The sequence below is a fragment of the Oryctolagus cuniculus genome, chromosome 9, assembly GCF_051225735.1.
Source record: "Oryctolagus cuniculus isolate XC-2025 breed Fujian yellow rabbit chromosome 9, ASM5122573v1, whole genome shotgun sequence".
Lineage (NCBI taxonomy): Eukaryota > Metazoa > Chordata > Mammalia > Lagomorpha > Leporidae > Oryctolagus > Oryctolagus cuniculus.
The window spans coordinates 123,943,787-123,966,163 of record NC_142875.1 but is presented as its reverse complement, the minus strand read 5'-3'; the positions used below and the strand labels follow the sequence as shown (position 1 = coordinate 123,966,163).

At 44.7% G+C, this 22,377-nt stretch overlaps 1 protein-coding gene and 1 long non-coding RNA gene across 4 annotated transcripts in view; one reads left to right on the top strand and one right to left on the bottom strand.

Annotated features, from left to right (window-relative positions):
- The window catches only part of ITPR2 (inositol 1,4,5-trisphosphate receptor type 2), a 536,564-nt gene that overhangs the window by 375,831 nt on the left and 138,356 nt on the right, over window positions 1–22,377 (top strand). For all 3 annotated transcript variants that reach the window (XM_089304708.1, XM_051850872.3, XM_051850873.3), the window contains 2 exons: window positions 1,071–1,166; window positions 2,734–2,856. In XM_089304708.1, coding sequence (XP_089160834.1) covers window positions 1,071–1,166; window positions 2,734–2,856 — 219 coding nt within the window. The remainder of the gene's footprint in view (window positions 1–1,070; window positions 1,167–2,733; window positions 2,857–22,377) is intronic.
- Window positions 4,399–19,635, bottom strand: LOC149124756 (uncharacterized). The gene is made up of 2 exons (XR_016213609.1): window positions 18,833–19,635; window positions 4,399–14,239 (listed from the first exon to the last, which is right to left on the bottom strand). It is a non-coding gene; the product is annotated as an uncharacterized LOC149124756 (long non-coding RNA).

Below are 22,377 nucleotides of genomic sequence, written 5' to 3'. Positions count from 1 at the left end.
GCAGAGTTACAGAGAGAGAGATCTTTCATTTGCTGGTTCACTCCCCAAATGGCCACAATGGCCGGAGCTGGGACAATCCAAAACCAGGAGCCAGGAGCTTCTTCCAGGTCTTCCACACAGGTGCAGGGGCCCAAGCACTTGAGCCATCTTCTACTGCTTTCCCAGGCTCATTTGCAGGGAGCTGGATCAGAAGTGGAGCAGCCAGGACTTTATGCTGGTGCCACAGGAGGTGGCTTTATCTACCATGCTATGGCACCAGCCACTAACATTTCATTTTTAAAGCAGTTGTTCTACACTTTCAAATAAATAAATCTTTTGAAATCAATTATTCTAAATTCTTAAACTTACCATTTCTGTAGAATATGTCATTGATACCTGTTCACCTAATTTTTTTGTTAAAATGGCATAGAAATGCCTCTTCAAGAAATAAAGAAGGGAAATGTGATTAAATTTTAATACATTGTAGTAAGTAATTTCTACATTTAAAATACCTTTTATCCTGTATTTAAAATATCCTTTGTAACATCTCTTATGATTAGTTTTATTTTTTGTTGACAGTTAAGTAGGACATTCTGTATTTAAATTTTTTTTTTTTTTTTTTGGATAGGCAGAGTGGACAGAGAGAGAGACAGAGAGAAAGGTCTTCCTTTTCCATTGGTTCACCCTTCAATGGCTGCCGCGGCTGGCGCGCTGTGGCTGGTGCACCGCGCTGATCCAATGGCAGGAGCCAGATACTTATCCTGGTCTCCCATGGGGTGCAGGGCCCAAGCACCTGGGCCATCCTCCACTGCACTCCTGGGCCACAGCAGAGAGCTGGCCTGGAAGAGGGGCAACCGGGACAGAATCTGACGCCCCGACCGGGACTAGAACCCGGTGTGCCGGCGCCGCAAGGCGGAGGATTAGCCTAGTGAGCCGTGCGCTGGCCTGTATTTAAATGTTAATCAGATAGATAGCAATTTTAAATTCTGTGTGATTGAAATAGATGGTTGTGGCAATCTCATTATAACAAATGTGGGGATCGATATCCATGGAACAGACTGTGCACACAGTAACTCATTCTGTGTTTGCAGAACAACGCCTCCAAGCTGTTGCTGGCCATCATGGAAAGCAGACACGACAGTGAGAACGCAGAAAGGATCCTGTTCAACATGAGACCCAGGGAGCTGGTAAGGGAGCAGTTCAAAGCTGTGTTGCTAATGCACATCTAAACGGACAAGTTTAGGAAAATGGAGAAATTCGTGGTAATATGACATCATGAGTTTCCATTGCAACGCCCAGAAGGCCCTGCCATGGTAACCGCATGTGAGATTTGAGTCCTGTGCCTTCATTAGTTTTATCCACTCTGAACACAGCTCGTAGGCAATTCTTCTAAACTAAATTCTTCTAAACTTCTTTTTTTTTTTTTGCCAAAATGTACATTGGCTTAATTTAGTAGTGTGTTGGTTTACATGACAAATGTATATAAAAATTATACCCTCCAAAATTTTCACTTCGATCTCTAAGAAATAAAAAAAGAAAATGTTTTTTTTTTTTTATCCTTTTTTTTTTTTTTTTTTTGACAGGCAGAGTGGACAGTGAGAGAGAGACAGAAAGGTCTTCCTTTTGCCGTTGGTTCACCCTCCAATGGCTGCCGCGGCTGGCGTGCCGTGGCCGGCGCACTGCACTGATCCGAAGGCAGGAGCCAGATACTTATCCTGGTCTCCCATTTGGGTCCAGGGCCCAAGCACTTGGGCCATCCTCCACTGCACTCCCTGGCCACAGCAGAGAGCTGGCCTGGAAGAGGGGCAACCGGCACAGAATCCGGCGCCCCAACCGGGACTAGAACCCGGTGTGCCAGCGCCGCAAGGCGGAGGATGAAAATGTTTTTGTAGATGCTTAAGCCATCTAGCTTGGTGAGCTGTTGCACAATGCTAATCCCGAGAAAGTTGCCTGCAGTCCTGGTGCGTGTTGCACAGGTTGCCAGTGTGTCTTCTTGCTGAGATGGTACCTTCCTCTCAGATGTGGCATGTAAATTATGAAGGAATGTAGATATGGTTTTTAATTTTTCTTTTAATTGTGTTAATATGAGATGCAGAGACAGATGCTGGTTCACTGCCCCAAATGGTCACAACAGCCAGGGAGGGGCCACACGAAGTCCGGAGATGGGACTCAGTCTGAATCTTCCGCGTGGTTGACAGAGACTCAACCACTTGGACCATCACCTGTTTCCTTTCAGAGTCTGCATTAGCAGGAGGCTGGAATGGGCACTAGGCTAGAATCTGAACCCGGGCACTCCAGGGCGGGCTGCATCCCATCATTGTCTCACTGCTGTATCTCACTTAGCCCTGCTGTAGTGCTCAGTGCACTCTGCTGCGTGTGCCCCTCTGCTTGCTGACTCCCCCTGCTGGGCCCACTGGAGAACTCTCAGTGCCCCAGTACGATACCCAGCACCTGTATGTTCCCTCCGTGTCGTCTCAGTAAACCATGGACTTGGGTCTGTGTTCCAGATTCTCATAGATCCCACTGTCAGCATGCAACAAGCAAAGCAAATTTTCCCAAGAAAACAGAAACAATTCGGGAAAATGCTACCATTGTTCATTTGAGTAAAGATGATTTCTAAGGCCGTTTGTACTTAGAGCCCTTTCATACTTTGGCTGTCATGAAGCTCACAAATTTTAAATTATACATGCTAAACGATCAGATTGCATGTTGCTCTGAGCATTTTGACCCTGCTGTTCCTTTTTTCACTGACAGGTGGATGTGATGAAGAATGCCTATAACCAAGGAGTGGAGTGCGATCGCGGCGACGACGAGGGTGGGGATGATGGCGTTTCCCCAAAAGATGTTGGACACAATATCTATATCCTGGCCCATCAGGTGTGGCATCTTAACATCTCTATGTTATCTTGTTTTCTGTCAATCATTTTTATTAGGTTTTCAGATTCTAATCTCTTCATTTATTCAGCACTTGCCTTCTGTGATTTGGGCTAAAGAGAGGAGCAGACTCATAGAATGCCTGATTTTTGTACCACCTGGTATGCTAGGACAGTGCACAGGAAAACATTTCCTGGCACCTCAGACGGCTGGGCCAGGAGAGAGGAGACAGTTCCGTGTGGGAACCTGAGCGGCGGGCGAACCGTGGGGATACATGGAAGTTCCAGAGGAGGGGGGAGGAGAGGGTACTGAGAAGACAGGGGTGGGCAGTCGGGGGCCATGTTCAGGTCTAAGGAGGACCACCTGGCAGGTAGCTTCTGGCTACCTTGACCTGTCTTCTGCAGAACATGTAACGTGCCAGCCTTTGTTTCATTTCTAGTGGACTGCTAACAAATATGAGGCTCAATTTTTTAAATTTTCTGGAGGGATTGTTTCCATTTCACAGCTTAGAAAAACAATACTTGATAAGTATTACTGGATGCATTCAATTCCATTAACATTCAGCTTTGAGATCAATTTTAAATTTGCATCTTCCAATGAAGATTTGTTTACAAGTTAAAATTTTAAATGTACACATGCCAATTTGATTTTGCCTATAATAAAACCTTCTTTTTCACAGAATAAAGTTCAAACCTGTAGTAGACTTTCGCATAGTCCTTTCTGGTCCTTTTCTCTTCTGGACAGTATATCCTTTCTCCTGCTTTCTTTTGCATCTTATCAGTTGATTGAATAAATATTTATAGATATGAGGTCAGATTCAGAGTGGACTGTAATGGATTTTTTTTTTCAAGAGACAGAGGGAGAGAAAGCTCCCAATGATTGGTTCTGTCCCAATTGCCCCCCACCCCAAGCAAGGCATAAACCAGTGCTGAACCAGTTCCAGAACTGGGAGCTAGGAACTCAATCCAGGGCTCCCACAGGGGAGGCAAGAACCCACTTGCTGCCTCTCAGAATTTGCATCGGCAGAAAGCTGGAACTGGGAGCTAAAACTGGGAATCAAACTCAGGCATTTTGATATAGGATGTAGACATTTTAAGCAACTTCTTAACCACCATGCTAAACACCTGCTCCTGGATCTATTTTTAAAGGTTGCTGAGTAGACATGTGCTGTGTCCTTTAGCACTCTGTAACTGACTAATTATAAGGAGACTTCAAAAGATTTATGAAAATGTAGAATTAGACCATAAGCTTATTTTGGTGTAAAAAATATTGAAATCCACACATAGCTTTTTTCATCACATACGTTTTCCAGGAAGCTTTTTTAAAAAAAAGATTTATTTTTTTGTTTGAAAGGCAGAGTTACAGAGAGGCAGAGGCAGAGGCAGAGGCAGAGGCAGAGTGAGAGAGGTCTTCGATCATCTGATTTACTCCCCAAATGGCTGAGATGACCAGAGCTGAGCCCATTTGAAGCCAGGAGCCAGGAGCTAGAAGCTAGGAGCCAGGATCTTCTTCCAGCTCTTCCACATGGGTTCAGGGGCCCAACTTGGGGCATCTTCTACTGCTTTCCCAGGCCATAGCAGAGAGCTGGATCGGAAGTGGAGCAGCTGGGACTAGAACCAGCGCCCATGTGGGATGCTGGCACTGCAGGTGGTGGCTTTACCTGCTATGCCATGGTGCTGGCCCCTCCAGAAACTTTTTGAAGACCCCTTGTATGCATGGACTTCAAAAATTGATTGTACCAAAATAAACTAACCTTTCAATTTCTTTTTTCATGAACTTTGTGAAGTTCCCTTTTCTGTGAACTTGAGTATAATTTTTATGGAAACTCCAGGGAGAGACTCATATTCTGAAAAATACTAATAAAAGAAGCTGTAATTGTTTGATAATACTATTTGTTCATTGAGAAGGCTTTAAGGTCGCTCATTGTATTTCAGAGTGCACATATCGACCAGAAAGAGGTCAGGGCGTATGAGTAATAGCTAGAAATTCAAAAGAGCATTTCAGGCATTGGGGAATTGAAAACCAGGATGAAGGACAAGTTGAAGGGAGGAGAAAGTGGAGACCTAGGATGTGGAAAAGAGAACGAGAAATCCAGTGGTAGGAGTTGAGTTAAACTGGAAAAGGATTGACTAGAGAGTGAATGTGAGTTGGAAGAAAGAAAGTGCTAGACTCCGAATTAAAGCCATTCTGGCTCTGGATCAAATGGAACCGCAGTGACTCAGAATGTGCAGGACAGGGGAGTGGCTTCAGAAGTGTACCCTTATGTAGGGGTGAGGCAAGGAGGGGCAGGGCAGAGTGAGCGGTAAAAAATTCTAGAAGAAGGAAGTAGGGGAGCGGAGCCACCTGTATTTTCTTTTTTAATTTTTATTCATTTGTTTGAGAGACAGTGAAGGTCATACAGAAAAAAGAGGCAGGGAATGGGTGGGTGGGGGGAGGCTACCATCCACTGATTTACTCCCCAAATGCTTATAATAACCAGGGTTAGGCCCGCACCAAAGCCAGGAACTCATTCTAGGTCTTCCATGTGGGTGGCAAGGGCCCAATGACTTTAGCCATCACCTGCTGCATTGCTGAGTGCACTTTCATCCTTTGTTGCATCCCCCTCCACCCCCCAATGCCTGTAACAGCTGGGGCTGGACCAGATGAAATCTAAGAGCCACAGACTTAGTCTGGGTCTCTCACATGGATGGCAGAAACTCAAGTGCTTGGGCCAGTATCTGTTGCCTCCCAGGCACATTAGCAGGAAGCTGGATCAGAAGCAGAGAGAACTCCGTCCTAGGCCCTTTGATATGAGATGTAAGTATCCCAAGCGACTTCTTAACCCACTGAGCCACAACGCCTGCCCCATGAAGAAGTCTTAAATGCAGTCTTAGATCAGCAGTATAGTAAGGATAACAATGAAAATGTCAAGGTCAAGAAAAGACTTAGGTCAGATGAGTCCAGTTCTGGCAGGTTAAGTATAACAGAGGATATGGCTTTTTACAAGGACTAGATCACCTGTTGAAAAGAATAGAGAAAGAAGGTCGAGAGAGGAAGAGCTACTGAGATACGAAGATGATACAAGAGAAGATAAAAGTCGCATGGGGAAGAAGGTGAATAGGAAGATAGCATAAAAGTCAAGGATTTGAACGTATTTGGATTTATGAAAGTGCTTGACAAGAACGGATCACTCAGTGATGATAGTGGGATTGTCTGCGGATCAGAAATTGAGAAGTGGTGGGAAAGTTAACAAGGGCTTAGAAACAACCTACAGAAGCCAAGAGAGTAAGCACTGGGTGTGAAAATGGCTTGCCTGTCTCTGTAGAGGACGAGGCAGCAGAGATCCATAAACGAAGGCAGGTGTCAGGCAGGGAGCGACATCGTGCCCAGCCCCGGGGAGAAGGAGATTGAACTGCCAGATCCTGCAGGCCTCGGGGTGCAAGTGTGAGAGTGTGAATGTGAAGTGAAAGTCCCTGTGGGTCCCCTTCAAGGTGGGCGTGGGAACGCAGCCGTAGGTGGACCAGCCGTCTGCTGTGGCCCGTGTGGCGTTCAGCACTCGCCCGCTTATTTCATTGCAGTGATGGGAAAGGAGCGTGTAGTCCAGGAGCTTGACTGCCCCCCACCGATTTCCCATGAGAACTAATCAGCTTCCACTTACAGGAGAGAGCCCCCTGGGACTCCTCTCTGGGGGCAGGGATATCCTATTTGGTTTCCAGGGGGCCAACCCTGGGTACTGAGTTCCTTCTGAACCTGCTGTCCAAGCTGTCCACGTTCCCAGGCACATGTGCCCCTGAGCAGTGTCCATGCGCTTTGCTGTGCGACAGGCGTATGGCAGATACTGGGTTTTGCTATTTTCCTTGTGGATGTGGAATCATCTGGCTCCTGCCTGCAGGTGACTGTGCATGTTGGTTTCTGCTTCTGCAGTTCAGTAATTCCAAAACCAAGATGCAACTTCCTCCTCATTTTACTAGAATCATCTTCTGTGCAGACAGCTTATTTTGGGGCTTGCAGACTCTCAGTTTTTGTTGTTATGCTTTTCACGGCTGTGAAGCAGTTCTGCTTTTCCTGCCACGACAGCCCTTCCTGTGGTTACTCTTACAAGAAACAAATAATGCTTCTTGTAAGTGTTTTGTCTGATCTACATAAAGCTATAAATACACCAAAGGGGACATTTCTCAAGTTCTAGTACTACAGTGTGGCTCAGAGAATTTCCTTACAGTTCTGCTCAGGGTCCCTTTTGACTTTCTGTCTCCCACATGATCTCTCCTCTGCCTCTGTGCCCCTTCTCCGTTCCGTAGTCTCTTCTTACTCCTTCTGGTTTTTGTCCTTGCCATCTATAGAATCAGTCACTGCCCACAGTCCAGGCAGCGGTCAGTACTTTGTGGAGGTTTGACAGTTGTTGGGCCGGGTTGTTTCACTGGGCCCTTGTTGCAGTTTGTGTTTTTCTGGCCTCCCTTCTTTTCGTACTTATCCAAGTGGGAAGTATTTGGAGAAAGGTTGTCTAGAAGTATTAGGTGGCAGGTCTTTGGAGAGCAAGATCACTTTAATTGGTTATGTAAAATTCTTTGAGAAATACAGGCTTGAAAAAAAAATTGAGCCTTTTCCCATATCGCTCAATGGTCTTTGGAAACGTAATTTCAGTGTTTGCATAATTGTTCACCATTTGAATGTACCGTAATTTATTTAATCACTCCTTATTGTTAGATATTTAGGTTTCTAACATATTTGATATTATAAATTGTGCTGTGATGAGTGTCCTCGTACATTAATCTTTGTCTGCCACACTGATTATTTCCCTGGGATAAATTCCAAGGAGTTTAATTAATGGGTCACTGGGTAGTAACTATTTTTTAGTTCTTGATGCACTGTGTAAAATTATTTTCCACAGTGTGTGATGGCATCCATCTTACTTAATGCTAAAGTTATTAGAATTAAAAAAAAAAGTTTTTTTTGCCAAACTGATGGTGTTCGCAACATAGTGATCACTTAACAAATGTTTTAGAATAAATTAATGTATGATAGATGGAAGGAAATCCTGTTGGGATTCACAGGTTTTGGATTACTGGTAAAATGGACAGTCTTTTCACGTATACTTTGGTCATTTGCATTTCTTCTGGGAACTGCTTGAAGCTATATGTGTCCTTCTGTTAGGCCTCAATGTTTTCCTACTGAATTGAGGACAACAATGCTTTGGTAGTCACAGTAGCTATCTGCTTCTTCCTGATTCATTGACTTTTCAGTGCTTCAATGATAGTTTTCCTCCACCACCTTGAGATTAAACTCTCATCTAGATTTTCTTCTGGGGTATTATGAATTCAGTTTTTGTATTTAATGATGTAATTCTTCCATGTCACAGTGCAAAAATGTAAGCAGGTAAGTGCTGATGCTAATTCTTCCATGAAGGCATACTCTGAGGTTTGACACAGCCACAGTGCACGAGAACAGGGACTGCAGGAATCACATGAGGGTGACGTAGTGCGTGGGCGGCAGAGGAGCTTTCGTAACTGAGATCCGTGCCTACATCCTGGCCGGAAAAAACGTCAATGAGGGAGCCGGGGTGGGCAGGGCTGGGCCAGGCTGGCGAATCTCTTCCAGTGCAGGCCATCATTATTTATATCTGACTTTGCCAGTTGGGATTGCAGGTTCTGGATTTCTGCTTCTCCCCATATTTCAAAAGAAGCCCCAATTTTGAGATTTTTTTTAACAATGTGAAATATCCTAACTTGTAAAAATTGGCAACCCATGCAAGAATTTTGGAAGCACTGAGCAAGGCAGGCAACACTTAGTGGCAGCCCGTGAGCCCTCAGTTTGCCACGTGTGGAGCAGAGGGTACAAATTCCCCATGCATCCTTTTTTCCTATTGCATGCAGATATTGAGTGTCCCCCAGCTGCCAGGACGGAGGCTAGCAGTGCTGCAGCGAAGAAGAGCCTCAGCAGATCCCGCCCGGGCAGCCACATCCTGGCTGGGAGAAATGAAGCGCAGTGCAAGCAGAGGGCAAGCAGGCGTTGGTAGCAGCTGTATAGCCAACGAGCCAGGGTGTGACGGAAGGCAGGAACACGGGGCTACTGGCTGATCTGAAAGAGCTGAAGCTAGACTAGATCTGAGAGAAAAAATAGCAGCATGTTATGTGAAATGGGTGGATGGATGTCTACAGAGGAGCATCTAAGATGGCTTCAGAATGATAATGACCTTGGCTTGGTTAGAGGAGCAAAAGAATGGCAGGGTAGCTGGACTCTCCAACCGCTGGAATATTACAGTAGTCACATTTCAATCACCTTGAGCTTATGTTTTATAAGGTAGTCTTTCAAGAACGTTTAGTGAGCCTGTTCTGCCAGGCATTATGCTAGTTACTGGGGTCAAAGACTGAAGAAAGGTGCGGTCAAGAAGCTCACAGTGAATTGTGTGTAAGAGGGAGAGGCAGACTGAGTCATCCTCACAGTTCAGTGTGCTTGGGTTGATATGTGGGTAAGTAGATCCTGCATTTCCACGCATTCAAGGAGAGGTTCTGTGCAAGAAGTGACAGCTGCACTAAATCTGGAAGGTTATAGAAATGGGGAGTATATTGCAGGCAGGGGCAACAGCTTCTGAAGGAACATACCATAGCCGCTTTATTTTATATTTTTTATTTTAAAAAGTATTTGAGGGGCAGAAAAATAGAGGCAGAGAGAGCTCCCATCTGCTGGTTCGCTCCTCCAGTACCTGCAATGCCCAGGGCTGGGCCGCGCTGAAGCTGGGAGCTCAGTCCAGCACTACCACATGGATAGAGGGACCCCACCACTGTGCCATCACCACTTGTTCTCAGAGTCTGCATCAGGAGAAAGCTGGAGTCAGGGCGAGAGCTAGGACTTGAACCTGAGCACTCCACTATGAGACTGGGGCTTTTTATCCACGAGGCTGGACACCCACCATGTAGATGTTCCAGAGGAGCTTCTTTTAGGAATACTGGTTGGGATCTTGTGTGGCATCCACTTAGGTCTTCTTATGCAACAAACTGTACTTTGGATTGAGCAGACATCTTTGATAACTATGAAGACTAGGTCACATGCACGCAAATGTTGCACAAATGAACAAATGGCTAAGACATGCTCTATTTTAAAGGTTTGGCATTTTATAGTTTAAGTATTATCATTGTTTAAAAAAAGATATTTTCCTGTTACCACCATTACCATGATAAGTTAATGACAGTTTCTTCCCCTGGAGTATAAATTCCTCTGTAGAGACACATTACCTTTGTCTTGTCCCTATTCCAAGAGCAATACCTCGCATTAATAAACAGTTAATAATTAAGAGAATAACTTCTTGCAAAAATGCATGTTGAGAATATTGTAATATTATACAAGTACTATGTAAGATTAATAGAATTCTACAAAGTTGATGTATCAGCATTCAGTCAAGGCTCATATTCAACCATTAACTTTCCTTGTAATTTTGTAGATCACTTTTTGCTCTTCTTGTCAATAAACTCTACACAGACCTACCTGTGATGTCTTTTCTCTTGCTGGGCATTTTTAAAACTTCTGTTCTTGATGCTTTCTTTCTTCTGAAAAATAGACTATCTTCTCCTTTTGTTAAAACTCAGTATTGTTTAGTCCCTTCAAGATCCAAACTGTCACCTACCTACCCTATTTCATAGCTAAATTCCAACCAATGATTTTTTTTTCTTTTTGTTTTGATTTCTTAGATTTTTAATGTTCACCCTTCACACTAGCTTCTGCTATTGATCATCCTAGAATGATGCTTTATTGCTTCATGTATGTAGGTCTTGGAGAGTAATTAGTAGTAGATTTATGAAATACGGGCATTCATGAAGGCTCATTAAAAAAAATATTTCACAAAAAATAGATAAAAATCTAGGTATAGTACATTTAATTCCTCCAATAGGCACCCACACATCTTTAAGTGACTAAGAATCTTTGGATTATTTCCATTTAAATGATCTCAGAAATTTGTGATTAATGGTCGCAATAAAAATGCAATCCAGGAAATGAATTGAAATTGCACTGTTCTCATTTTTAGTTTCTTATAAGGACTGTGAAGCCAGATTCAGTGGAGGCAGTTGTTTTATTATTATTATTTTGTTTAACATCCCATGTTTGTTAGGTATATCTTTATTTCTGAGTGACTGCTTACTAGGGCATCAGTCTGAATCCTAGCGACACAGAAGACCGTTTGCATGTCTCTGGCTCCCATGTCTGCCCTGATGTCAAGTATGTCCATTGAATTCAGAGTCTGTGAGGACAGACAGAGGATCAGGAAGGGCCTGATTTTTGTAGTTCCGGCTGAAGGGAAATACGTAGCATTTTTCAGCATATTTCAGACCCTTAGCTTGTTGCCCTATTCCTAATAGATGCCAATGTCACCTTCTTAACTTCGGGGGAGAGAGACAGGTGGTCAGTATGGCCATAATGGTTTAAGGACTAGGAATCTTTCTACCATGCTGAAGGCATTTTCTGTGTTTCCTGATAGTCCTCATTAATCCATTAGTTTACTTTGCCCCTTAAAAATTCTGTTTCATAGCTGCAATTGCCTGAGCTATGTGTATTTTAAGGAATGTGCTCATAAATTACTCTAAAAAGCTAAATCTTGATTTTCACTGAAATCATGTGAAATGTGTATATCACTCAGACAGCTTAAAATGTTTTCCCTAAAGACTTGGGAGGCTCACCTCTTCACAGCTTCCATTTTCTTATGCTAATGTGCAGTAATCAGCATTGCTTCATTTACTGTATTTGTAGAAGCAGAAGGATGGGCGCGTAATTGGATCCATAACTTCCATCTCTAATATCTTTGAAGTGTTTTAACTAACTTAACAGTTACTTCATCTTTATTGTTGCTTGTCGCACAGAGAGTAGAAAACACAGCTGGGTTATTCAGCTCACGGAAGCACTTGTAGCTCAGTATATATTGGCTAAAAGATTCTACCGTGAGTATTGTACAAATCTTTGTGACCCCGTGTTTTTTCTTGGAGCTGTTTATGTCACTCGGTTTCCCTGCCTTTAGCCTCCTCCCCAGTAAAATGATGGATGTTCCAGAGCTCCGAGAGGTCTGCACGAGGTTCATGGAGGATGAGTGTCGTGGCGCGTGTATTGAGCTGCCCTGTGGGATGCCTGCATTCCATACTTCAGTGCCAGTTTGAGTCCTGTCGCCTCTGCTTCTCATCCAGCTCCCTGCTCATGTGCCTGGAAGGCCGCAGATGTTGGCTCAAGCATTTGTGCCCTGCCACCCTGTGTGAGGGAGACCAGGGTGGAGTTTCTGATTCCTGACCTAGCCCTGTCTTCTGGCGACATTTGTAGAGCGATCCAATGGATATAAGAGTCCCTCCCCCCATCTTTTTATGTAGATGAAAATAAATAAATATTTTAAAAGGTTATAAAAGGCAAGTTTATTTTTGATGCAACATAACTTTGAATTCCATGTGTAGTTTTTTCATATTAGACATTTACTGTTAACTTATTAAATAGCCCTTATATATATGGCCTTTAATTTTTTTAACACCAAAACAAATTTACCTTTTAATTCCTTCTTTCATGAACTTTTTGGAATATCTTTGTATCTTTGCAAAGTGAACTTTAAGAGTCCTAAATAAACTTTCGAAAGTAGGCAGACCGTGAAATAGCTTGTGTCTCACATAATGTGAAGGGTAACTAGCCAGCTGCTAGATACTTGCGTGTTTATTCTTACCTTACCTGCTTATTAAAGGAATCTGAGGTTGAACAAAGAAATGTACATGGGCGATTAGACTGTTAGCATACAAGATAAAAATCCTTTAGAAAGAAAGGGGACCTAAGAGTGCTGAGTCTTGGCTAACATTGTTACTGTGTATCATTGGTAACTCTGAGCTTCCTGATAACCAACAGTGGAAAATAATGGGCTGTGTAATCAATACCTGTTCTAGTCACTAATGAACAATTTTTTACTGATATTTAATTTTAAAAGAAATTTATATAAGGGTATAATACAGTACGGTGGATACTGTTTTCTAGGGCCGTTCTGCATAACACAATGGATAAAATAATTCACAGAGCTGTTTTGCAGTCCTCAGGGAAAAGGATCAGCATTTCTAAGTTAAATTCACTTGAAGTATCTTTAGTGCAACAGTTATTATAAAAATAGATACGTAAGATCACTTCATAGTCAGATTCTGAAAATTTAAGAACTTTCCAGTATGTGAATTTAGTTGGAATAAACTGGGAAATATCCCAAGATTAGCATAGTAAATGGCAGAAAATGGGATTATCTCAGTTTCCCAGGTAACTTGCTGTTCTCAGTACTGGGGTGAAGTGGTGAGCGGATGGGCAGAGTCCCTCCCCTCTGGGTGTTTGCACTGAAATTGGGACGTCTCCCTCCTTGGGAGCACATCACTAATTTCTCTTGGAACGGTGGTTGTGTGGTGGGTGGGAACTGCATGGGTATAGAAGAGACAGGCTCCTCCTTCATGGGCTGTCCCTTTTGTTAAAGGAGGAAGAAACAAAAGCCATCCCCTGGCGTTGAGTCTATGGGCCCTCTTGGTTCTCAGGTTGGATGTGTGCTTGCAAGAGGGAGTGTGGGAGGGGCCTGTGCATGAGGGAGCCAGAGGAGTAGGGACAGGATTTCAGTCATTCAGTCATTGACTTGTCAAGTGAGCTGAGTCTCACAGAATCTAGTCTTCTGGCCCATCATGGTCCCATTTATAGCAGATGACCCCAAAGCTTGTGTGTCGTTAGTGTATTGGTTCCTGCCTTCCTAGTCTCTCTTGAATCTGTGGCCCAAACAGCTGTTGGTGAGGCCACCAATGCCTGCTGCTGTGTGAATCTCATGGTTTCTCCTCGTTGCCCGTTGTGCTTGAGCTGTCTCTACCATTGGGCTTAGGTTGGTCATTCTCTTCGTCTTGATGTCCTTTCTCCACATAGTTTCCACACAGCACAGTCTCCTGGCCTGCGTGTTTCCTCCCCAGTCCCTCTTCTTGGCTGCCATCTCTGGTTCCTGTTCCTGTTCCCTGCTGTGTCTGAGGTGTTAAGGTCAGTGTGCAGGATTCCTTCTGTGGTGGCCTTGTGTTCTTGAACAGTGCCCACTGCCTGGATGACCTCATTCAATTCCATGACATTAAATACCAGCTAAGTCATGATCATTCCCCAGCAGTGCAGATCTCTCTTCAGAACGCCAGCCCGGTGCCTGTACTGCTTGTTGAATCTGCCTGTGAATGTCTCAGCTCCTTACTAACATCTCCAGGGTAGAACTCTCTTCATTCTCACAGCACCTGCACAATCCAGATGCAGCCCAGGCACTCAGTCTTCAGGGCCTGACCTCCCTATGATCCCTCTCCTGCGTGCTCCCGATGTATACCGTCCTCACCGCCATTGCAGAACACGTGTCATTCAATGACTGCGGCCTGTTGACTTGTTTGTTTCCTCCATTGAACTCCAAACTCTGTAAAAACAAAAGTTAGGTTTTACTCATGCATACTACCCAGTGCATAGTGCTTTGTTTGCTGCAATACAGACATGTGGTTGGTTGAATAAGCAAGCAAGTGACTATTAGAGTCAACAAGGTAGCTGGGAAGGAAATAGGTTAATATGGGCTAAAGTTACTATGTAAGGTTTTGTGGAGGGACTTACATTTTAGATCACCCTTAAGGACTGATAAGATTCAGATAGGTAGAGAAGAGAGGAGGGTGTTTTAGGGGGTCTCTGAACTGTGGGAGGTTGTAGCAGAGGGGCACATCTAAGGAAATTAGAGAGGACTTGAAGTGCCAAAAAATAAGTCCTTGGACATATTTGTCCAGATGTGACAAGGCACACATTTCTGTCCAGCCGTTCCTTAGAGTGCTTAGTTTTTTTTTTTTTTTTTTTTTTGAAAGTCAGAGAGAGAGAGAGAGAGAGAGAAATATCTTCCAATCGCTGATTGATTTCCCAGATGACCACAGTGGCCAGAATTGAGCCGAACTGAAGCCAGTGGCTTCATTTGGATCTTCCATGTGGGGGACACACACACTTGGGCCATCTTCTGCTGCTTTTCCCAGGCCATAAGCAGGAGGTTGCATTGGAAGTAGAGTAGCTGGGGCATGAACCGATGCCCACGTGAGATGCCAGTGGTACAGGCAGTGGCTTTACCCATTATACCACAATGCCTGCCCCATGGTGCTTAGTTTTAAAGTTACCATAAAATTAATGAGACATTAATGATTTTGTAATGTGCTAAACACAGTTATGCAAAGACAAATGGTAGAGGAAATGCATTTTCACATGTCTTAAAAAGATCTTTAGTGATTATACTTTTATTTGAGTACTAATTTGTACCTGACATTATGAAGCACATATTTAAACATAAATCAGTTATACATGAACTCATGAGAAAACATAATTAGTAAACACATAACCCAGTATAAAAACACTTGTGTCAAATTACTGAATAATATTCTAGATATATCTGCCTATAAAGTTTATTATTTAACTTGCTTTTCCAACTCAAATATGAATGAAGGAGCTTGAACTATGTAGCTGATACTTTATTCTGAGGTTGCATTGTCATCATATAAGCTGGGACCTGGGACCGGACCGGTGGCAGGACAGAAAGATCAAGCTTGTACTCTCTTATTCAGTAGATACAGAATTAGCATACTAAAGAGATGTGTGAAAATAGTTTGTCCTGGTGGACTAGCCAAGAGAATTGTGTGAATATGTGAGTCTTCCTGGTTATGCAACGAGCTTGCTCTGCCTTTGTTTTTCACAGCTGCTGCTGAATGTTGAGTTTCAGGATTACATCCAGGGCCGCAGAGCAGTGACAGGCCATGGTGACAAAATAATAATGCTGCACTCTTAAGAAAAGTGAGGCCCCAGAAAGGAAATAGTTATCCTGAGCCAGACCAAGAAAGTCCCTTTCCACAGTGCAACCAAGTGATTATCTGTAATTGTACAGTAGGGGAAAATTCAGGAAAGTCCCTTTTTGAGATTTATGTTATCAGTGAAACAAGATCGATTTTAGGGATATAAATTTGATTGGGGTAGTTCAAAAGATAGCTTCTAGAAATGAAGCTTTATACATATACATGACTTTATGAATGCATATAATCCTATAAATGTATTTATTTATATGTCTTTTTATCAGCTGTATCAGACCTGAAAACTATAAACAAATGAGCCTGGTTGTTTTCAAGTAAAACTTCATTTTAAAAAATGGATGGAAGGGACCCAGCCTTGTGGCATAGTGGGTTAAGCCACTGCCTGCCACACCAGCATCCCGTACAGCACTGGTTCAAGTTCCGGCTGCTGTACTGTTGATGCAGCTCCCTGCTGCTGCGGGGAGAGCCGTGGAAGATGGCCCAAGTACTTGGGCCCCTAACACCCATGTGAGAGACCTGAATGGAGTTCCAGCTCCTGGGTTCAGCCTGGCCCAGCCCCTGCTATTGTAGCTTCTTAGGGAATGAACCAGATACTAGACGATTACTTGCTGTGTCTGTCTCTCCCTCTCTAACTCTGCCTTTCAAATAAATGAAGAAATCCTAACAACAACAAAAACAGGCAGCAGATTTGACCCGGGAGCTGTCATTGGCCAAACCTTGCTGTAGTGTAGATGATTTTTTTGTCATCTTCCCAGTTGGAAAGGTCCCTGTGTTCCATATTTGGAACCTCCTTGTAGGAACTGACATGCCATTTATTTTAAAATAGTTTTCGTATCTATTTTTATAACATTTGATTCATTTTGTGTGTGCATGTAAGACATGTACACACACAGAGACACACACATCAGGTTTCTGACAGAATGAAAATAGCACCTGGGGGACTCCTCCTTCTGTTGCTGGAGTTCTGTGATTTCAGTTTTGTGTAGACAGTGGAAGCCTGATTCCTGGTGAGCTTTGATTAATTCAGGGCAGGTGTGTGTTGATTCATTAGGCTGAGCGTGTGAATTAATCAGGAGTGAGTGAATGAAACAGAATAGAAGCAAGCAGGGTAGTGAAGACAGAATGATGGGAATGAGAGAGATCTAGGAGTTTATGTTGGAGACCAAACTACAGAAAATTGGCTGGGACAAAGGTAGTTTTCCACTTACCTCACAGAGACAACATGGGAAACACTTGGGTTAAGTTGAGACCTGTTGCAGTGGTTCTCGAATTGTGTGCCTCAAATTCCTGGGCCCTTCTGCAGAAACTCTGATAGACTGGCTAGCTCTGGGGTAGGTCCTGACATTGCTTTTTATCATATCCTGGAGATGTTTTATTGAGAGATAGAAGAACAGAGCTTCCAGCCCCTAGTTCACTCCCCAAATGCCCACAATGGCTAGGACAATGCCAGGAACTCATTTCAGATCTCCCACATGCAGGGCAGGGGCCCAGCTTCTTGAGCCATCATCTATGAGTCCCAGTGTCTGCATTCACAAAAAACTGGAATTGGGATTGGAGCCGGGAGTTGAGTCCAGGCACTCCCATATAGGACCCAGAAAATCTCAACCATCGTCCTAACCACTAGGTCAGACGCCCGCCCTGTGGATATTTTTACTCAAGTTGTCTGCAGACTACAGCTTCAAAAAAAAGCTGCTCTAGACTTTTGCCCTTCCCAGCTTCCTTCCCTGTCTGATAGTCTGGTCAGCGGACCCAGATAGAGCCGTCTCTCATTTCCTTCCCTGCCTTCACCATTTGTGCTGTCCAGCTTTCTGGAATCAGCCGAAACGGAACATTGCTTATTTCATTCTGCAAACCCCTGCCTCCTACCCCTGCTTCCCAGAAATTAAAGCAAATTAACCTCTGCTGTTTATTCATAGGAAAACAGCTGCTAAATAAAAGTGTTCTGCAAAACAAATGAACAAGAACCGTAACTCTATCCTCCCTGCCTGCATCTTGACCCCCTAAGACTGTGTGAGAATCTGCAACCCCTTACTGATTTATCTGCAAAGTCACTGATGGCCAGGAGCTATAGCATGACAAGGGAAGGGGTGGAATTGGCAGGAGGACACTGGAACTGGCTAAGACTTTTGACCTTTACCCTATGAGCAGCGAGGGGCTTCCACCATTGCCCTTCCCTAAGTCCACACACCATCGTTAGCTGACTGCATGGCTACAAACAGCTTTGGGAGAGTGAAGTGATGAGTCTTGGATGGTTCCCAGGTGGGGAGTTTAATGATGAGCAGAGGATGTGTGTTTCACCAGACTGGAGACACAGAAGCCTTGGAGGTGGAACACAGAGAGGAGCACCTTGGTTCATGGTCTGTGGCCTTTAAGGAACCTCTGGGACATTGGAGTGCAGGTGCACAACTGGTAGTTGTCTATACGTATACGTGGTTTTCACACAGGACAGTGAAGCGTGGGGTACAGGCATGCAGAGACTCGTGTGATGATTGTTTGAAACTGTGGGAGTTGGTGGGACTCTCCAGGAAAAACAGTTGAACAAGAGATAATCCCAAAGATCAAACTGTGATGCAAAGAAAGAGGAGGAGAAATACACAGAAATGGGGGGAAAATAAGTGTGAGGGCTTGGGATATACGAGCAAGGGAGGAGCAAGACTCAGAGGTGGGTGGGTCCAGTGGCCCCAGAGCACTCAGTAAGCAAAGTGCAGCTGTGTGCCAAGCCTTTGGCACTCAGCAAGTCACAGCATCCTGCCCAGAACAGTCATGCCAAGAGGCAGGGCCCAGCGCAGACAGCAATGAACAGAGCCACTGTGGGATGACTTCCTGGAGAGTGGACTCCCTCCAGAATGCGCGTGGAGTCAGAGGCACCCTGATGGAAAGCAGCTCAGCCAGCATGCCCTCTTTCCGGAAATCCCAGAGGAAAGTGGGATCTCAGTCCCCAAACAGGGAAGGAGGGGGGAATGGAATCACAGCTGGTGGAAGCTGGTGGCCCCACAGCCCACACTGTCCCTCCAAGCATCTTCTTTACACGGTGAATACGCCATGATTGCTCTTCAGAAGCCCAGGGTGTGTGAGTGTTGGCCAGGTCCGCCCTCCAGGTTTCCTAAGGCTCCTCACATGTACAAGTTGCTTTCCCCTTGGCACAGCTGCGTCCCCTAAACGCAGCGCCAGGAAGGACTCACAGGAAAGAGCCACAGGAACCGTTTGCACGGGCAGGTCTTTGTCCTCCAGAGCAGGCGTTTGCTGTAGCTTGTACCTCCTCTGTGCAGGGCTTCACGGCTCTCATCTGGTAAGGGAGCTTTGGGATCATGGATCTGTGCTAATTAAGTGGGAGCAGCCGCGAGGGCTTCATGCCGAGGGTGCTGATGGGAGCAGGAGGGAGAGACAGTCACCCTCATGCAGCTCATTAGTCCAGGGGAGGACTGGGATCCAGACAGCTCCGGAGATCAGACCCCAAGATGCTGCAAGAGGGCCCACAGAGCAGCACAAAAGGCACAAACACATGTCTGTGCCATTTTAACAGAAAACCATTTCTTTAGGCAAACATTGCTGGAAATCATTCCCCTCCCCCACCTCACCCTCTCTTATTGACCTTATCACCAAATCTAGAAGTGCCTCAAGTGTAACCTGCTTTTGTAGTTGATTGCTCTCACATGTTCAACTAAGGGAGAACTCTTGCAGGACAGTACTTTAAGCTCGCATGTCAAGAAAGTGCCCTTCGCGGCTTTTCCCACAGGCCCTGGTGTTCCCCTGTCTTGCAGGTCGTGATCGCAGGGACTGTGGTGCAGGCATAGCTGGTCTTGGCCAGCAGCTACTTCTCCCTGGCATCAGCCTGAGTTCTCTTTCTCTGTGAGGGGCATCCGGCTAGTAGCTGGCATTCACCAGGCTCTGTCTCTCCGCATTCAGCCTGTCTCGTGTCCTGTCTCTCAAAGCTGCCCAGTTTCTCCATTCTCACTGCCAAGCTTCTCCCACAGTCCTCTTCAGTTCTCACCTGGTCAGCAGCAGGCTCGTGTCTCTTTGTCTCCAGATAGTCCCTTGCAACCCCCTCTCCTCCGGGCATTCAGAAGGATTGTGTCTGCCTCCTTCCTAAGCATTTCAGAAGCTTCCAGTAAAACAGTATGCTCTCATTAACATGGCTTAGGAGATACTGTCTGACCGTGCTCCTGAATTCTCCAACTTTTTCTCTGACTTTGGTTCATGTTTATCAACTGGTCACTTTGCATCAGGTGCTGTGTCTCCTCTAAACCTCCCACCAAGTCTCTGAAATAAATAGGAGCATTAATGAAGGCCTCTTAGTAACCTCAGCTGCAGAAGAAGAGATAGAAGTTAAGTAGTTTTCCCACAGTTTCTTGGTTAACAAGGAGTATAGAAGGGATTTGAATCCAGGTCTATCCAGAGCCTGTGATACTAACCCCTGTGGAGTCCACTCAGCCATCTCCGTCATCAGCCCCCTTCCTGCATTTTCTGTGCCAGAATCAGCCCGTATTCTTCCTGATCACCTGGCTCAAACAGCACCATCTTTCACCTGCACTATTGCAGTAGGCTTCTGTTTCCCCAGCTCCCGCTCACCTGTGCTTGCGTTAGTGTCTTCTCTAGGACAGAAGCCACAGTGAACCCTTAAAAATGTAATGCAGACTATGTCACCTGTCTGCTCGACATCTTCTAATATGTACAGTTTCTCAGCGAGTATGACCTGGCCCTTCTACCCACCTCCCTGGCCACTTCCTTCTCTGTTACCGGGTCAAGCCACCTTGGTCTCATGGCTGTGCTTTGAAACCAACCACCATAACCCTGCTTTGTGTCTTTGAACGTGCTGTTGGTTCTGCATTCGAAGTTTCTGATCACTTGATTCGAAGTGGCATCCTACGTCCCCCTGGAGCCCATTCCTCCCATCCCTGGTTTTATTTTCTTGTTTGTTGCTTTGCATTTTGATAGACGTTTATGTCTCTCCTGCCGAGGTAAATCAGCTCCTTGAGAGTAGGAACGTGTGTCTGTGTTGTACATTATTATAACCCTGATGCCTAGAGCCCAACGTGGCACTCCTCAGAGGTTTATTACGTGTTTTAGAAGGAAGGTACAAGGCATCTACTAATCACATTTTTAGCTCCTGATGTCTTAAGTTATGAACAGAATTTTTCTTTGGTATTGGATTGGGAGAAGTGAGTCTTCATGTTAATACTGCAGATAAATTGTTGGTTGACCCAACAATATTAGTACTTATAGATAATTTATTACCTCATTAAGTGGTACAAAAGACACTTAAAAGGCAGGCAGTAACTTTGTCCAGAGTACCTGTGTGTTTGTGTTCAATATCTGTGTCCTTAAAGGTCTTCTTTATCAGTTAACTGTATTTTGAAAAAGGAAGATGAGGGCCGGCGCCGCGGCTCACTAGGCTAATCCTCCGCCTAGCGGCGCCGGCACACCGGGTTCTAGTCCCGGTCGGGGTGCCGGATTCTGTCCCGGTTGCCCCTCTTCCAGGCCAGCTCTCTGCTGTGGCCAGGGAGTGCAGTGGAGGATGGCCCAGGTGCTTGGGCCCTGCACCCCATGGGAGACCAGGAAAAGCACCTGGCTCCTGGCTCCTGCCATCGGATCAACACGGTGCGCCGGCCGCAGCGCGCCGGCCGCGGCGGCCATTGGAGGGTGAACCAATGGCAAAAGGAAGACCTTTCTGTCTCTCTCTCTCACTGTGCACTCTGCCTGTCAAAAAATAAATAAATAAAAAAAAAAAAATAAAAAAAATGAAAAAGGAAGATGAGTTCTCCTAAATGAGTTTTTCTCTTGCCTCTCCTTTCTTTGTTTGCCTTCTCTTTGTCTTTCCATTTGCAACCTGGTCCTTTCACTTCTGAGTGACTCGATCAGGTTTACAAGGGTGTTGGGTGTCAAAGAATGAGCAAGTAACCAAATACAGCTTTCAAAATCCTTTGTGTCTTTTTAGTTTGATTCTGCTGATCTTAGAGTTGAAATTCACCTTGCCACCTCATTTCTTCCTCTGAAATGCAGAAGTTCATTTGAGTGGTAATTCTCACTTTTAAGAACCACTCTATATAACAAAAGCTGATTTTTTTTTTAGTAGCTGTTGATTAGACAGTTAAACGCAGAGATAGCAATAGCACGGCTTTTCTCAGTCTGATGTAACTCAGAAACAGAAAGCTAAAGGAACCTGAAGATGAAATGCTTTCAAGCAATTGAGTTTAAGGTTCTTGAAAATTATCTCAGAGTGCTTCAGCTCAGTTTCCCATTCCCCCCTCCCCCAGGCCACCCCCACATCCCCGACCTTACTTCTGGCTCCTTTGTGCACTTGAGACTTGAGATTGGAGGCTGAATTCCTGAGCACACTGGCAGTCAGAAAGCAGTTGTGAAACTCATCATTATGACTTGAGCCTTTAATTAACCCACTTTAACGTGGCTTTATCAGGACTCTGAGCAACAGCAAGGCCGTTGACTCATTCTTAGGATAGGGATGTCATAGGGAAGAGTAGAATAAAAAACTGTGCTTTGCACCGAGACTCCCTGGTCAGGAACTTCAGGGGAATTAGGGTCACGGGTCCTCCAGCGAGCCTCATTGAAATATCATTGCAGGTGTTATTGTTGTTTCACAGCTAGCTAATTAGACGTTAAAAATGTCAAGTGACTTGAACACGTTCCATGAAAGGTCTGTGACAGAACCAGAGATGATTCTGGAGTGTAGATAATAAGGCCACTCACTCCAGAAATTGGCCTGAGAGCA